This window comes from Urocitellus parryii, chromosome 11 (assembly GCF_045843805.1).
Source record: "Urocitellus parryii isolate mUroPar1 chromosome 11, mUroPar1.hap1, whole genome shotgun sequence".
In the NCBI taxonomy this organism is placed as follows: Eukaryota; Metazoa; Chordata; class Mammalia; order Rodentia; family Sciuridae; genus Urocitellus; species Urocitellus parryii.
Window position 1 is genome coordinate 84,948,505 of NC_135541.1, and position 18,865 is coordinate 84,967,369.

At 34.8% G+C, this 18,865-nt stretch overlaps 2 protein-coding genes across 4 annotated transcripts in view; one reads left to right on the forward strand and one right to left on the reverse strand.

Annotated features, from left to right (window-relative positions):
* The window catches only part of Slc30a7 (solute carrier family 30 member 7), a 79,839-nt gene extending 74,179 nt beyond the window's left edge, over nucleotides 1–5,660 (forward strand). The window contains exon 11 of the mRNA XM_026379686.2: nucleotides 894–5,660. Coding sequence (XP_026235471.2) covers nucleotides 894–941 — 48 coding nt within the window. The 3' untranslated portion in view covers nucleotides 942–5,660. The remainder of the gene's footprint in view (nucleotides 1–893) is intronic.
* A 9,130-nt stretch (nucleotides 5,661–14,790) lies between these two features.
* The window catches only part of Dph5 (diphthamide biosynthesis 5), a 32,780-nt gene continuing 28,705 nt past the window's right edge, over nucleotides 14,791–18,865 (reverse strand). For all 3 annotated transcript variants that reach the window (XM_026379681.2, XM_026379683.2, XM_026379684.2), the window contains 2 exons: nucleotides 17,749–17,852; nucleotides 14,791–16,456 (listed from right to left, as the gene is read on the reverse strand). In XM_026379681.2, the coding sequence (XP_026235466.1) occupies nucleotides 16,233–16,456; nucleotides 17,749–17,852 (328 nt within the window). In that variant the 3' untranslated portion in view covers nucleotides 14,791–16,232. The remainder of the gene's footprint in view (nucleotides 16,457–17,748; nucleotides 17,853–18,865) is intronic.

Consider the following 18,865-nt stretch of genomic DNA (forward strand, 5'->3'; position numbering starts at 1 on the left):
GAATCAACAAGAGACTGAGACAAAGATTGATAAGTGAGGTTAAAGGGCAATCTATGAGTTTTCTCTGGAAGCCCTGAGCAGGGAAAGTGTTTAGTAGGAGGGGAGTGGTCTTCTGTACTATTGCTTGTAAGTTGAATAGTAAGATAAGGACTGAGAATTAAGCACTGGTCTGAGCAACTTGGAGATGACTTTTGGGGGGAAGTAATGGGAAATAAAAGTTTGGTTGAAATGACTTCCATAGAAGAACAAATATGGACAACTCTTTTGAGGATTTTTGCTATCCAGAAGAGCAGAATTGGAACTGTACCCAAAGGGGATGTAGGGTAAAGTAAAGGGTTTTTTAAAGGTGGAAGAAATTATAGTGTATTTGTATGCTAATAAAATGATCCAGTTGAGAAAGGAAAATTGATAGCATAGAAGAGATGGGGGAAAATTTAAAGAGCAATATTCTTGAGTAGTAAGTATATATCCAAAATTAAACAGAAGAGTTGAAGCATAAAATAATTAAATAACTAGTAAGTGATTATACTTATTACATATTCTTGTTGACCATTTACCATGGGAAGATTTAGATTGGGATGATTGGATTTTAGTCGTAGCTAACCAGTCAAGCATTATGGTGTTCTTCAACAGAAATGTAGATGAGTAACCTCATTTTTCTGATATCACTTGTGACTAGTAGTATGCTTTTTGGCAATGGTTTTACAACTTACAAATGTAATTGTTTCTGATATAATTTTCTGGTGATTTATGATAAAATACGAATAATTATTTCCCAGAGACAGGAAAGAAAAACAATTGTTTTTTTTAATTGATTTTTTTATTACTTTTCTGAAGTGTATAATCTGTTATTGGCTTGATAATCTAATTTTTATTTTTTTTCAACTTTTCAGGCTGGAGTGAGACAGCTTTATGTACAGATTGACTTTGCAGCCATGTAGTAAATGAAAAGAATTTTTTTTTCTTTTCTTTTTTTTTAACCAAATTTTTCTGGTACTGTACAATTCAAAACATTGTACTAAATAGAGATTTCATCACTACAATTCCCCAGCACCTTGAAGACCAGGTAGAGTCCGCCGTTTATGCTCTGTGGGGAGTTCACCACTAAGGGATTACAATTAAGAGGATATCTCCTGGACTGCTGGTCTTGTCATTTGTGCTCTTCCCTCCAAGCCATTCTGGTTTCTGAGGTTTTTGGTTTTGTTTTAGAGGGTTGATTTGTCCTTTTTTTCCCCCATCAGGGAGTGGGAGGGGGGTTTCCTGAATGCCCTTTCCCTGTCCCTCATCCCAGCTGGTGAGATTCAGACTGTGGGCTTCCAGTCATCTGGAATGTCTTCACTGAAGCTGCTGGAACCACTGCTTTTATTCCCACAAAACCAGTGTTATTTAAAAAGAAATGGAAATATGTTTTATATGTAATGTCACAGTTGTTGACGTTCTTCAGTATAATCATATGTTTGTAAAATTGTTTGTACCTTGCAAACTTATGAACCAAACCATATTGGGTTTTCAAAGTGCCTTTGTATCAGAAAATGTATTTGCCAGCATAGAAATGTACCAACAAAGGTCATGTATGTGTTTTTTTAAATGGATATTCTATAATCTGTACAAAACATGACTCTTGCTTACAATACTAGTCTTTTTTTGTGTACTTCCAGCGTTGGTTTAGATACATGAAGTTTCTTTTTATTGTTTTATCTCATCAAAAAAAATATAAATAAATAAAAGGTATTATTTTGCTTTTTAAAACAAATTCGATAATCACATCAAATTACTTTGTGGAGTAGATTCTCAAAACTTTGCAAATGTCTGTTCCAGACAAAATTGTTTTGACCTAAAACATTTGCTAATTTCCAAATTTCTGTAAAGATACTGTGTTTATGATAAATTTTCCAGTAGCTCTCCTTGTCATTTTTGTGAATTTTATTAATATTTGGAAAAGGCAGTAGACTGAAGGCAGAAACGGTTGTCATAGCATTAATGTGCATTTTCAATCTTCAAATGTCAAATCATACAGTTTGTTTTCCTGTTTTAACTTTGCACAAATGATTGCTTTCAGGAATATTATACAGCATTTGATTGAGTTGGAACTATTTAAGGTACGGAGCAAATGTGGTGATGTAGAACTCTTCCTAACACAGGTGTCTTAGAAGTACAAGATAAGCTTATTTCTAGGTTCTTGTGTGTTTGAAAAATAAAATTGCAATTTGACACAAGTGCTTCAATGCGCTACTTAAGTATTCTCTAATGAAGAGATACTGATTTGGATAAACATTTTCCCATTGTACTTCCTTTTATCACAACATATATTCCCTTTTACTTTAAAACACTGAAATTGTTGAGGGGGGAATCTTGTGGAGCAACAATGATTGTAGAGAAGAGTATAGATCAGTACATTCAGTAAAGTGGCAAAAATCATTATTGATTTTGCATAGGTTTTAGAATATCTTTTCCCTACTTCTGATCCATCATTCATGAACTATTTTATATTAGAAAAACTACACCATTTTCTTCATGCTTTTAAAAACTGCTACAGATTACCATTAAGTGATCATTCAAGACATGTTTGCTCACTTCCAGGTAGTTTGAAAGTTAAGAATTCCTGCAGTAGATTGTGTTCAATTGAAAAAGGTCCTTTAGGAGGGAAAGTACAGAAGGAAATGTGGTCTACTAATATTGCTTTTTCATTACAAGTGTAAGTAGTCATTTGGAAGTTTGAACCACTACCAAGTCTGATAGAACTCTGGGATAATCAGTCTGTGGGTTTTGGCATATTACAGAAAATGACAGGTCTAGATGAAGGCAGAGATTTTGGATGTATGCCTTTACAAACTAATTATATGTAACTATCCTGACATTTCACATATGGAGATAATTGCACTGGTTTGTAAATTTTATCAGTGCATTCTGAAGATCCAGTTCTGCCTTAAGCTGAGCCCTCCATTCCAAGTGAAGTTTTTGTCAAAATATGTATATTACTTTATTTAATTGTATCCTCAATGCACAAATCCATGAATATGCTTTTTCCCCTTTGGTAAGTATTAGATATGAAACTCTTAATTTTGTACTGTTTCAAGAAATTTCCAGCTCATCTCATTGAGCAAGTTGGCATTAACATTTATGCTTTAATTAAATGTCAGTATACCTGTGTAAACAGCAGAAAAGAAAAATGTATTTTTTTCTCACAGAAAATAATTGCTTATCAGTTGTCTTGGCACAGGTATTTACTAAAATAGATATTTCACTGAGAAATACCACCTGATTATGGTTATAAATTTAGACTGTCTTTAGTATTAGGCTCTTGCAAAACAAAAATCATCCATATTTGAGTATAAATTTGCCAGTATTTCAAAAACCAGAATATTCTCTAGACAACAAATTTGTATTGCTCAGGAAAAGTTTACTTTGCTGGGTAAGCTTTCCTAAACAGAAATATACCCATACTACTTGTGTCTTTTAAAATTCATTTTATTACTGAAGATGAAGGACTTATGCATAATTTCCTCAGTTTGCTAACTCCCTGTGCATCTTGGTGAAGGGCAGTATCTAGTTTATCTGTAGGTTACTGTTCCTCATGCTGTCACATGTACCATTCTTCTGCAGTGGAGGCATAAGAAAGAGGTAACAGGTGTCACTGGTATTATGATTTCACTTTGTCTGAAATGTTTCAGCATTTTTCAAAGCCTACACATATTTACCAGTAACCAAAATACTGTGACTTTTATGTACCTCTCTAAAGGAGCCGAATCATTAACTCAAAATGCAGCTGACCAGAGTTCTGTAATGTTTTTACAGAATAAGCAATTTTTACAAATATCAGTATGGTAACACCCTGATATATAATGTTGGGATTTAAGAATAACATTACATTACTTGACAAAATTTTACATCTAAGTGAGGGCTTTGCTTAGAAGCAATCTAGCTCTACCTCTCATTTTACAAATGAGAAAACTGAAGCCCAGAAAAGCTGTTATTTACTCAAGGCTCAGAGATCTTTAGTGGCAAAGCCAAGATTAGAATTTAGATCTAGATCTTCTGACTCTTGAGTTGAGAGTTCTTTATTGTGCTGCCTCTCTAGTATGACATTTGCTTTTCTGTAAATGTGACTGACAGTTGTAAATAAAGAATATCTAACAAACATTTTTGGTACATTAAGACACTTTATAAATGTAATTTTGTCTCATTTTTTCATATCTAATTATGAAATTAGATTTTTCTATATATTTTTTTTACTTGTGGAACTAATTCCTTTTAAAAAAAATGAAGACATTTTTACAATGGATACTTCTGTCAGCAAATATACCTGTTAATTTCCCAAGATTCAATCCAGTTTAAGGATTTCTTAGTTTCCTTTTCTGTTTATATTGTGAACTGGTACTTTTTAAAAACCAGGTGAATTCACAGATTATAGCATTTTGTGTTGCCACTTTGCATTTCAATCACTGGAGAGCTTTTTGTTTTTAAAATCCTTGGAGCTGTTTTTAAAAAGGGCATTACATATATTGAAGAAATCTTTCAATTCAGTAAAGTTTTGAAATCTTAGTAGAATTCCATATGTTAAGCCACTACTTCTAGTTTTTCATTAAGGCATTATCTTGGGGAAATTAAGCTTTTTTTTTTTTACAAAAAAGTCACCATTTTTTCAAATAAATTATTTTCTAATTCACAGAACCATGGAAATTTTATCTTTTGAAAAAGATTCATTACAAGTTTTATCAGTAGAAGATTGTTTCAAGATGTTATCCTCCAAAAGCCATAGTGACTCAGATCCCCACCACAGAATCAAAAGAGACTCAAAGACAAAGACAATGAAAAATTTTAATGCACCAAAAAGTGTTTGCAGAAAAGGAGCAGAGAAGTATAGTTCTATTTAAATGCCAAATGGATGGGAGCCTTTTTGATGAGGGCATCTTAGGTTTATGTTTAACATTTCCTAACTGCAGATTATACAGAAAACAAGGGTGGGAAATAACATTTATTCAGTATTGATGTGCCATGCACATCATGGCCTTTCTCATATTATCACATTTAATCCACACATTTCTATAAAGAGTGAATTTTGCATGACTTTTATTAACAGTGCATTTTCAAATATATTTTCAAATTCTCATAACATGAGGAAGAAATTCTTATCCCCTTTTAGATGAAGTTATATCAAGAGAATTTTAAGTTACTTGCTTGGGGTAGAGCACCAAATCCAAATCCAGCACTTTTTCTAACAACTACTCTGTCTTATGTATGTCATTCAACAGTACTTTCAAGATCCAGGACATAGCAGATCTAAAGATACGCTCCTAAAAACCCAACAAATGGATTACCGTGACAGAATTAATGTTGGGCAACAGTTGTTATTATAAATTATTTAAACTCATTCCTTCTTTCTGTACTCTTATGCTTATTTTCTATTTTGGCCATTTATGTAAAACTATGCAGGCTGAAAAGAGTAATCAGAATTTCTCAAACACTTTTAAGACCATTAAAAAAAAATGTAGTAGAAAGTTTTATTGGCATTTGGAGTAAGCTGCTTAAGAGACTGACTCAAGATAGTGCCCTCTGTGTCAATATGAGGAACTGAACTCTTGTTTACTTTATTAAGAAACTGAATTTACTTTATTGTCTTCCAAGAAGTAAAAATAATTTTGTGCTGCAGGAAAAAGATAAGCAGGATTTGTACATTTTATATATATATATATATATATATATATATAAATACACACACACACATATATATATATATATATATCTTTTCAAAATGAAATCTGTTTCATATAAATCTATGCTATCACCATAACTTTGAAAATTTAGTATTTGTAATTTTGATCTTGATGTTGGAAAGCTTATAAAGGAGAATGTCTTTGTCTTTACATCATTTTATCCCCAAAGTTAGTATGAATTTATACTTAACATGCTCACTAAATGTCTAGCTATTGTATTGTAGATAGTAGCAGATACAAAAGTAAGCATTATAGACAAGTAAGATCAGTAATTTACGTGTCACGGAAGACATCTCAGCTTTTTTTTTTTTTTTTGCCATTTTTGCACAAATAAGTGACTTTTACCCCCTGCAAGTATCCTTGTGAGCTGTCCATTCTTTTCAGTACACAAACAGTGCAGGTATACAAATGTTACCCATCTTGCATACTGTTGGAAAGGAATTGGCAGAACTGAGACTGCAGCCTGGGTCACTTGAATTTTTGTATTTTGCATATTTACATTACAAACCACAGTCTCCTTTGTTTTTATGGAGAATTGCCATATTCATATTACTTAAAGGACCTACATATGTCTTCTAGTTTATCCCCATGTGTATTATCATCCAAAACTCTTTCAGAGGTTTCTTGAAGGTGCTTCTATAAAAACAACATGTAATCATTAAGTGAATTAAATATTCCTGGAATAGTTTGTACCTTTTTTCTCTTGTCCCCCTCCAAATACTACATTTTGGTAAAACATACCTCTATTTCTTCGTTTTTAAATCTGTTTTCATTGTTGCTTCCACTATAAAACTTCCACTTCATACTCGTAGGGGAAAAGGTTTTGTTTTGAATTTTAGCATTTGAGTTTTGGTTATGTATTACATATTGTATACCACTCTCAATGAAAAATCTGTTTTGAACTAGGCATATCCTGTCAATACTCTGTCCAAAAAGTTCATTGCTTTCTCAAATAGTAGCAAATTCAATGATATGTTTTCCCATGTGATAGTTTCTGTAACCTCCTGAATTTGATAAATAAGCAGAATGGACATCTTATATTGGAAATACTGTGAATGGAAAAATTGCCAAACCTCTTCTTGATATTCTAAACACCCCTACAACACTGCACTCCTATCTTTAAGGATTTTTAAACGTAGGGTCAAGGATTTGGGTTTGATCCTTTGGTGAAGATCATGGCATCATGGCATTTCCAAAACCATCTGCGTACACTATCACATTTGAGATGTTGTGATGTGGCTTGATGATGTTAAGGTAAGCCGCTATGATTTGCCCAAGTGCAATATAAAAAAATCCAGAATGTGTATTTCACTTTTTTCTACTTTCACACATTCATGTATACATTTTGTTTAACTTCAGGTATATTTTAAAAGAATCATGAACCGCTGTATCAAAATTATTTTCAATAAAATTTGTTTTAAAATCCTTGTCTGAATTGTGTCTATCGGTTTGTTGAACTGGATTGTATTGGAACAGCTTGGATTGGATCTATGATATGAAAGCAAAAGAAAAATTCTCAGAGCCAAGAAGAAACAAAACTCATTAGCAGACAAGAGACACTGAAGTCTAGAAATGTCTACATAACAGAGCCTCATGGTGTCTCTTGTTCATCACCTGACCTTAAACACAACGTCTCAGTGTATTAACTGCAGATATTTCCATTAACCCCAAATTGTTCTTTTCTTACCTCATTCTTTATTACTGATCTCCTCTCATGATCTAAGACCAAAGAATCTGACATGAGCTCCATTTCTTCTAAAAGTTTCCTTGTAATCAGAAATTATTTTTAAAATACTTGCACCAAATCCCAACCCCTACTCATCCCACCTTCTCCAAGCAGCCTCTTAAATGTTAATCTCAACCACATTATAAGGGTTTAATTAGCGTATCTGCTATTGAACACCTAATCTGTAGTGCAAGTGGTTTTGTTTTAGGCAGAACTGTGATTGAATCCAGGGCTTCACTCATGGTAAGCAAACACTCTACCCCTGAACTATGTCCCTAGCCCCCTTTTCCTTTCCTAACTGTCTCCACAGCTCCTGAGATATGCCTTCACTCTGCCTATTTATCAAAGTGGCTTAAGGGCATCAGTGGCTTACTGTCACATCCATGGCAGAACTACCAGCTTAGCAAATTCAAAATAAAGAGAAAAAAAATTCATCTTTCCATTCAAATCTCTTTGCAACTATCAATTTCTGACAGAATTTCTACAGAGTTCTTAAAAATACAGACATTTTGTTTGTCACCTGTATTTCCTGAATCCTCTGTCATAAGTTCTTCTCTTCCTCCCTTGAAATCTCTAAATTTCACCTTTTCCACTTCCACTGTCCCATTACAGGACCTCCCTGATGACCGGGAGGAGAACCATGTTTGAGAATTAATTGCCCAGCTTCACATGTATTCCATGTTCTGTTTTAAGTCACCTCTTTTTCAGCTTACCCCCGACACACACATGAACACACACACACACAAAAAAAAAAAAAACCAAAAAAAAAAACCAAACCAATTCTGGCTTTGGCAGGGAGTGCAAGGAATTTCTGCTGAATCTGACTTTTGCCCAGGCCTTTTAAAATAGTCTCCCTACCCTGGCTTCCTGGTCACTGTGCTGGCCCTGCTGCATGCTGCACTTTGACTTCTTAGGTCTAAAGCACCTCCCAGGGGCTCCCCACCCTTCCTGTGTTCTCTGGAATTAGATTGTGGCCTAATCAGAGTCTGCAGTGGCCTATCCATACCTCTCAGAGCAGTCTCTTCTATTTCCACACAGGTTTAGGAAAGTCATTCAACACAATACAGCACCAACCAAACTTTTAGTTTGCTTCCTTCCCCTAGAAACCTCCCTTTGTTATGCTGACAAAATCTCTAGCTCAGAATCCTAACTCCCTAATGCCATCAAGTACAATTTCTTTGAACAACTCTGAAAACTATTAATGCTTTTCTTTCCCTCCTTATTCAATCGCATTACCCATACTATGGCAATAAACTTTTTGTTAGAATAGACCAGGAAATAGAAAAGACAGGGAGAAGCAAACATGTCCAATAGATGTAAACAGAATGATGGTAATTTATTATTTCATTCTGTCCGAAGATAGGGAGTATGGCAAGTAGCACTTTAAAGCAATTCTGATTCATTCAAAAACACTTATCAGTTCATTCTACCTTACCTCCAAGCTTAAAAAGCAATCTACATAGTTAAGGCTTAGTATAAGTCTGTTGGTTATGCTTTCTATTGAGTTTTTTATTTGGTTTATTGTATCCTTCACTTCAAGAATTTCTGCCTGTTTTTTTTTTTTTTCAGAGTCTCTCTCTCTCTTGAAGTAATCTTTTACTACCTGCATTTGCTCTCTTATCTCATTGTTGGAGTGATCAATTTTTGCCTATATTTGCTCGTTTAGGTAATTCTTTAATTCACAGATCATTTTAATTAAGAACCTTCTGAACTGCTTGTCTGACATTTCATCAACTTTGTTGTCCATGGGTTCTGTTAGTATAGTGTCCTGGTTTGTTTGGGGCACTTTCCTCCCTTGTTTTTTCATGTTGTCTATGTATCTTCCTTTCTTGCAGTGCGGATCTGAGATATTACAGTTTCTTCCCTATATTCTTGTAGTACTCATTCAGATTGTCTGTACCTCACCTTGATGTTGGGCTTCCAGACCCTGCTGGTGTCCCTCAATGAATGCTACTACTGCATTCTGAATCTGGGTCCTGCGCAAGTTGGTTTGAGTAAATATGGGCCGCTGGGCTTGACCTCTTGTGGTAGTCTGCTGCTGGGAAGGGTGGTCCTGTGCCAAAGGCTAGGCTCTGGCAGGTGTCTACCCCGCCAGAAGAGGGGTGTATCAGACATACTGTGAGCCTTGGTCCCACACAGACCAGTGTGGGTGGATCTAGCGCCTTTAAAAATATATATATATATAATTTTTTAGTTCTCGATGGACCTTTATTTTATTTATTTATATGTGGTGCTGAGAATCAAACTCAGTGCCTCACACATGCCAGGCAAGAGCTCTACCACTGAGCTACAACCCCAGCCCCAGAATTGTGCCTTTTAATAGGAAGTTTAAATCCTCTTTAAAGGTTCTGTATGAATTGCTGAAGTGAACTATATTTTTTGTAAGCCAGTCACTGTGAGAACTAAAGGATTAGAGATCAGACAATCCAGAACCAAAATCATTCCAAAGAGTATTTCCTGAACATAGGCACAAAGTAATATTTTAAAAGTATGACATTTTTAAACAAAAATATGTAAGCTTCACATATCAGTTTCACATACAAGCATTAACCATCAATGTCTTCCCACCCTAAGCAGTAAGTCAGATCATAATGTTGTTAAACTCTACAGAGATCATCTATCCTGTATGTGCATCAAACTTCTTCTTGAGCAATAACTAGTCCATAGCTCATACTGGTTGCTATAGAGTTCAAAAGAAGGCAAAGTTTATACATTTATTAGTTAGAACAAAGACTTCCCTAGGCAATCCTCTGGTGGTGCCCAGCAGCTTGGATGCCATAGAAGCTCAAAACTTTTGAGATAAGACAGTTTTTTTCTGATTGGGAAAACTGTTTCAAAAGGGCAGAGCGAACTCTTTTTGCTTTCTTTCTGTTCCCCCTCCACATGCGTCAGGCTGCAAATCACTCATAAAATTTATGAAATCAAATGCAACAGAGTAGAATAACTAGAACCCCAAGTTTCTGGCCTGAGGACTGATGGATACTAGGGAGCCCAGGGAACCAGAATATGGTGAAAGATGGGGAAGGGGAGAAACCCAGAAGAGCAACTTCATAAAATTGCTTCTGAACCTCTAGGATCACTCTCAAATCACTACTATTTTTATGTCAACCTTATTTAGCGTACCAAAGCACTTGAAGCGCTAAACTCTCCAATAGAATACATCTTAAGTTCCTAACAAAATGGCACAAACCCAAGATAGATCCTGAGATCTGTAGCCTTTAAAACTGAACTGACCTTGGAACCACAGCCACAGAAGGCAGACTGGTACTTGTGTCCTGAACCTCACCTGTTATCTACAAAAAGACTTCTCAACAGAATTTAAGCAAGACTCAGAATCTATACATAATATTCAAAACACCCAAGTTAAATCCAAATTACTTGACAATACCATAATTACTATGTATAATTATAATGTACTAATAAGAAATTACAAAAAAAAATTCTTTAAAGTACCAGCTACAGGGCTGGGGAATGTAGCTCACTGGTAGAGCATATGCCTACTATGTCTAATGCCCTGGGCTAAATCCCCAGGAGTGCTAAAACAAAGTACCACGAGGGGGGGGAAAATCAGAATTACTTGATAAAGTACTGGAAAATTTTTAACTTGCAGAAGAAAATCAATCAACAGATGCCAAGACTTGAGACATCAATGTTGCAATTATCTAACAAAGACCTCAAGTTAACTATTATAAAAATACTCAAATAAGCAATCACAAATAAGTTTTCAACAAATGTTAAAATAAGAAATAGATATGAAAAAGAACCAAGTGGAAATTTTAGAACAGTAAAAAAAATTTTAGAAAAACATACAGAATGGACTCAACAGCAGAACAGAGAAGAGGCAAGAGCAATGAACTTAAAGATAGATGAAAAAAAAATTACTCACTCTGAGTAACAGAAAACAGACTTAAACAAAACAAAAACAAAACAAAACAATGAATGGAGCTCAAGAACCTATGAGATCAAGAAATGTGTAGCATTTCTATTATCAGAGTTCCAAAATGAGAGGCTAAACTATACAGTGCTAAAAAAAAAATATTTGAAGAAAGGCTGGCTGCAGACATCCCCGGTTTGGTGATGTAATCTACAGATTAAAGAAGATTATCAAACTCCAAATAGAATAAACCCCCAAATATCCACACCATCTGAAATTTTGTAGATGTCAACAAGGACATTCTAGCATTTATATGGAAGGGCAAAGGAAGTAGAACAACCAAAACACTTGAAAAAAGAAGTTAACCAAATCACCCTATGAGATTTGATTTTTTTTTTTAAGATGAGGTCTTGCTATGTTTCCCTGGCTGGCCTCAAGCAGGTCTGGGACTACAGGTGTGCAACATATATGCCAGCTTGTTTTTAATATTTACCACAAAGCTAAAGTAATCAAGACATAAGTAACCGATGACAGAAGGAAGAGGCATAGAAAAAAGCAATAGCAAAAAGACAAACGGATTGACACAATTCAGTGAAAAAAAGGACAGTGTTTTTATCAAAGAGTGTTGGAACATTGTACATCAACAATATATCCAAAAAGAAAAAAAAACCACACCAAATATTAGACTTCATAAAAAAATCTCAAATGTATCACATTTTGTGAACTATAGTTTATTCATATAAGAGAACACTACTTAGCAATAAAAAGGAATGATTTTTTTTGTTTTTTTATTTTTTTATATTTTATTAGTTGTTGATGAATCTTTATTTATTTTTATGTGGTGCTGAGAATCGAACCCAGTACCTCACACATGCTAGGCAAGTGCTTTACCACTGAGCCACAATCCCAGCCCCAAGGAATGAATTTTTGATACACAAAACAACTTAGATGGATCTCGGAAGCATTATGTTTAAACATTCATATGGCATTCTCAAAAAGACAAAACTACAGAAAAAGAGAAAACATCATTGGTTGCCAGGGATTGTGGGTGGGCAGCGAGATAAATAGAAAGGGGCAGTGGAATGAAATTGGGGTGGGGGGGAATGATGATACCTTTTTTTTTTTTTTTTTTTTGATACCTGGGATTGAACCCAGGGGCATTCAACCACTGAGCCACATCCCCAGCTCTTTTTATATTTTATTTAGAGAAAGGGTCTCTGCTAAGTTGCTTATGGCTTCCTTAAGTTGCTGAGACTGGTTTTGAACTCTTGATCCTCCTGCCTCAGCCTCACAAGCCGCTGGGATTACAGGAATGCACCACCATGCCAGGCTATGATAATCTTATGTATTAAGATTATGGGGAAATTTTGCTGTAAGATAATTTAAAATAACATTAAAATTTAGTGGGGGGGGCATATAGCTCAGTGGTAAATCACGTATCTAACATGCTGAATACTCTGGGTCCAACCCCCAGCACAGCAAAACAAAATAGTATTAAAAAGCTAAAATCTACTGAACAAACAAATATATGTATTCTTCAGCTCTTTCCATTTTAACTGGTAAACATTGGGACTTCAAGATAGTAGATCAAAACCAATTTTGTTCTTCCTTTTCCTGCTGATAAATAATGTAGTTTCCACTTTGCAACTTCATTAATATAGTGGTTAAATTATAGACAGAATAGGAATGTCAAGTTTTGCAAAAAATAAATATACCTAGTTAAATTTTAATTGCAACCACAAAAATTTAGTGAATTCCCCACTACTGCCCTTAGTGGATTTTAGTTTCTATGGTTAGTTTTCATCAGTTTTAATTGCTATATGAGGTATGGTTTTCTTTCTATTTATTCTACCTGGAATTGAATGAGTTTATTGGATTTGTGTGTTGATAGTTTTACCAAAGCTGAGGAAATTTTGGCCTTTATTAATGTAATCCCCCCCCATTTCCTCTTCCTCTGGGAATCAAATAACCTACAGTTAAACTACTTGATACTGCTCTACATGGCAGATTTCATGCTTTTTTTGTTTTCTTTCCAATCTCTTTTTCCCCAGGTTGGACAATTTCTATTCTGCCGCAAGTCTACTGCTATGTTCAATGATTTGGTTCTTCTCTCTTTTGTTAAGTTTCCACTTCTTGCTTGAAAGTACTCATCTATACTCATCCATTATCACCTTTCCCCCTTTTTAAATTATCTATGAATAGTTCTGAAGTATGCTTTAAAATCTTTGTCTACTAATTCCAATTGCTAGGTTATGTTAAGTTCTCTATTATATGCTTCTTTTTTTTTTGAACTATGTAGTCACACCTCATAACATTTTATTGTCTCTGGTCATTGTGAATATGTTAAGAGACTCATTTTGTTATCATATTCAAAGTGTTAGGCTTTGTTCTAGCATGCATTTAAATTAATGGATAATCACCTTGATTTTATGAAGGTTTGATTCTATATTATCTAAAAAGTTTTATCCTTAGTTTTACTACGGAACCCTAGTCCTGGGCCTAGTCTTACTAATATATCACCATTCTGTGGGTTTGATGAAAAGCCCAAGTGCTTATTAAGCCCTTCTACCTTGTTAGAAGGGCTTTTCAAACTTGAGAGTGTCTTCTCTTGCAATAGAGAGCAATCTCTGCTCTGCTTCTTAGCCTTTCAGTCATGACTTTTAGTGGATTCATGGTGTCTTTTCTATACATGTACAGTCCAAGAGTCAGCCAAGGATTTAAGGAGACAGATTAGAAACTCCTCCCTATTTGGCACCTGTTATGATTTGGATGTGAAGTGTCTCCTAAAAGCTCATGTGCGAGACGATGCAAGAAAGTTCAGAGGAAAAATGATTGGGCTGTGAAAGCCTTAATCCAATCAGTGAATTAATCCCCTGATAGGGATTAATTGTGTGGTACCTGGAGGAGGTGGGCATTGGAGGTGTGGCTTTGGGGTATATAATCATATCTGGCAAGTGGAGTCCCTGTTTCCTGATGGTCATGTGAGCTGTTTCCCTCTGCCACACTCCTCTTCCATGATGTTCTTCTGCCTCACCTCAATCCTGGAGGAATAGAGTCGGCCTTCTGTGGACTAACACCTCTGAAACCATGGGCCCCTAAATAACCTTTTTCTCCTCTACAGTTGTTCTTATCAGGGCCATTAGTCACAGCAGTGAAAAAGCTGACTAAAACAGCACCTTTGTTTCTAAGATCTACTACTTTAATTTCCAGCTCCTCTAGCAGCCCCCAAACCCATCCTCTAAAACCTCAAGACATAAGACGAAAGTTTCTCTTGCATCCTAGCCACTCTTCACCAGCCTGGGAATGCCCTGAGGAGGAAAGCCAGGTTAGCATAGTGCTCAGCCTGTTTTTGGTGACTCCCTAGTCTTTTTGTTGTTGTTGTTGTTCTTTATAAGTATACATGACAGTAGGATGTGTTTTGACATATTATACATACATGGCACAAAACTTACTCTAATTAGGACCCCATTTCTGTGGCTGAACAAGCTGTGCAGTTACACTGGTCCTGTATTCATGTATGAACTTAGGAAAGTTATGTCCGATTCATTCTACTGTCTTTCCTATTCTCCCTAGTGTCTTTGGACAGTTGTTATTTTACTTGCCTGAAGTTTATACTTGGGAGGGTATATACATTATAAGCTATTCTACCATTACCAAAATAAGAAGATCTTCATTTAAATTAAGTGTTTGGTTTAATACCTCAGGAGAAAATAATGTAGAACTGGTACTGAAAGGTCTTCAGCTCTCTCCCCTTTTATGTACACAGACAGAAAATGGGATGTATCACATACATAAAAATCTTTTATCTCCAATAAGTAAAAATAATTTCTTGATAATTGATAAGATCATGAAACTGGGGAATTTTTGTTCAACTTTCAATGAACTTACTAAGCAAAGAGGTCAAATTCATTAGGCCATGGAAATACTCAAAACTGGACTAACTGAACTAACATGTAACAAAGCTATTTCTATTCTGAACTGACCAAAGTATAAAACTTTATGGTCATAAAGTACAATAAATGAGAGTTATCTAGAACCAGTAAGGAGAATGTAACTACCTGCATAAATATGAAGGCATCTTTACTAAATTAAGTGCTATGATGGATTTTGACCAATCTCTTGTTGTCTTCAAATCTGAATTCTTAAAAATTTATTTTGTAGTCAGCAAGTTTTCCATCTGTCTGCTTGGTGTGAAAGAGTCTATTTAAAATCAAATAGCAACAGTACATGGCTAGCTGAACATTTATAATTCAACAATTATATAACTTCCAAAATACAAAATGAGTCACATAATTAAGATGTCAACTAACCAAGACACCCTGTTCAGAAGGCAGTCATTGTATGCCATGTGCTCTGAGTCGGTTGCTGGGTGGACAGCTATTCCTCCCACCATTGTTTAGAAGTCCCGATACCAGGCGCTGTCAGGATTAACTCATCTTACAGTCAGGACAGCTGACATTTTATGAAAAAAAAAAAAATCAATATGTGAAGTGTTTATTACCAGTTCTTTTATTTGTTTTACTTGCCACTCCTACATTTCTTACCCTTTAAAACTAGGATTCAAGTGATTCACCTTACACCTCCTCTAAGTTATACTCTGCACCAACTACCTTATATTACTGCTCTCAAAGACAAAATCTGCTTTTAAAATGATTCTATGGACGTCAATTTACAAGTTTTCCAGCTTAACTTGCTCCATGTGTGTACATCTTGAAAAGCTGACAAAATAGCAACAACTAATGATAACATGGGGAAAAACTTATTGCCACAGGAAATCAAGCATTGTTGGTTTCTTTCTTCTTGCTTATTTGTTTTATACTTACTAGTTAAAACAAAAGACCTGCTTAATTTGTTATACAAAGATGTGTATATCCATATCTAACTGAAATTAATGTGCCAGAGTAGAAAATGTCCATGTTCAGAGTCCATCGATGCTTTGGGATTCTGAGGTGTTTTCTGGTATGGAAAACAGACTTAACATCTCCATCTCAAGTGGATGCAAGCTGCCTCCTGTGATAACCAAGGAATGCAATGGTTCTCCCAAGTCCACAGTACACATCTGTTGTAAAGTGCCTGCTACTATTTTTTGGTCTTCAGCTCCAACCCTGGCTAAGCCAACACAGAGTGTCTCCTCTGTGATTGCTATTAAAAAAAAAAAAAAAAAAAAGATACTGACATTTAATTCAGTAAATACATCATCCTGTTCAATATGCAAACATATTAGTACAACAAGTACATTTAAAGAAGCCCCCATTATCTTTAAATCACCTTAGCTATTCACTATAGATCAATTATTTTATTGAGAATTCCAAGAGATTACAGAAGCTTACATTTTAAGGATTTAATAAACAGATGTATCTATTTTCCTTACAATTTCATAACATTTATCTTAAAACAGATTCTAAGTGAACATGTTTGTGACGTACTTATACTTTCAATAAATTCTTGAAATTAATATTAATCAAGATATACCAGAAAAACAATGGGATTATAAGAAAAATACATAGCTTTGTGTTTCTGGTTGGCCACCTCATTAGCTATGTGACAAACTTCAGTTTTCTCATTTTCAAAAATTTAATACCACCACTCTTAAATGGTAGTTGTGAAGGCTAAGACAATGGATATAAGAGTATTTAGTAAACTATAGAGTCCTTTACAAGTAATAGGCATTTTGGTATTATTTATGCTTTAAGTTCAGAATAACCAACTTTAGCGAATTTTAGTATCATTTACTATGGTGCTACAGTTGAAGGGCTGACCTGTTACTGGTTTCATTGTTTAGTTGGGAAAATAGTCCTGATTGAACAGTGATCAAAATGGGGAAATGATTTATACCAGGAAAAGTAGACATGCAAAGAACTTGGCATGAAGTTATGAATGCAGAACATTCCTGCAAACTATGTTTCATGAATTTAGCAAGATTACTAATGAGAATAAAATATGCAATGTCACTCAAGAATTTCTTAATGTTATCTTTCTTATCAGAGGACAAGTATTCAAAGACAGTATATGACAATATCCTTAATAAAGATTTACTGACAATTCATATTTTTTCTATACTACCACTATATCTAGTTATTAGGAATATAAAGATAAATTTTCTTTGTTTTTACCCTGAAAAAAAAAATCCTGATCTCAATGTTCACAAGGACTATAAGGCAAATAAAAATATTTTTACAGGACTGATCTCACCATTTATTAGAGCCAAAATCAAAGTTCTCTATTTTATCAAATTATTTATACATTAACATAATTATATCAAATCTGATTAGCTGGTGAAAAATCCTCACTTTCTGGAATTATGCAAAAACATTTACATTTCAGTGGAGGAATATATATGTATGCACATCTGTGTCAGGCATTAAATTATTGACCTATCTCAATGTAGCACCAGAGGAATAATAATATGAAGGCCCATACAGGGTCTTGAGTACCTGGTTCTTCTCCTCGTAATCTTTGATTTTGAACAATTTCCAGAAGTTGCTGGGCTGCTTGGTTTACATGCATATACTGAGGAGGTTCATAAATCTTCCTGCCCCTATATGCACAAAATTAGAAGTCATTGTTCTTAGTCATGAAATTACACAATACTTTACTAATGCAATTACTCCTCCAGGTATACTTAAATCGTATAGCCTACATTTTGTCTGGAGTTTTCACTTGGTATTCATTGTTTTTTTTCCCCTTCTTGTTTTGGTAGCACTGGGGATTAAAGCCAGAGGTGCTCCACCATTGAGCTACATGCCCAGCCCTTTTTTTCTTTTTGAGACAAGGTCTCACTACGTTGCTGAGGCTGGTCTTCAACTTGCAATGCTCCTGCCTCAGCCTCCAAGTCCTGGGATTACAGGTATGTGCCACCTCACCTGGCTACTTGATAATGACTTTTAAGAACACAGTGATGTTCAAATTTTGTTAAGCTGTTTTACACTGCTCTATTTCAACTGTCCTCTGATCTCACTGAAATGATCACAGGAATCAATGTCTAAGTCAATGTGTTCTTCGTTTAAAGTGATTCCTCAGGCAAAAATAATTTTTAAAAAGTTGTCAATGTGGCCTATATTGTAGCTTAATCAGGTTCTATAGTCTTTTTATTTTTTATTATTACTGTTTGTCATGCTGGGAATTGATTCTAGAGCCTGGCACATGCTAGGCATCTTTTTATTAACATGTTTAAACTACATATTTCTTTTTTCAATTCACCCCTAAGAAAACAAAAGGAGTAAAGAACTGAAAATCTTGGATATATGTCTCCTTTTGTATGTCTAAAAAGCCTACCAGGTTTACCTAATAATCATAGTAATCAAATTGTTAGATGTTAGTGTTTTATGACTTTTTTAAGGGAAATCTGGTTGTCTATTTTATTTCCATTAAGAAAAAAAAATACTGTCTCTATAAAAATTTGGCCCACTTTCTTCTCTTTTACTTCTACCATTCAAGATTGAAAATTTACTCAGGAAAAGGCAGAATCACATGTCTAACATGAGAACTAAATATTTCACCCAATAAATTAATAGAATTTAACTGAATTACATTTGCCTTTTATTATTTTTC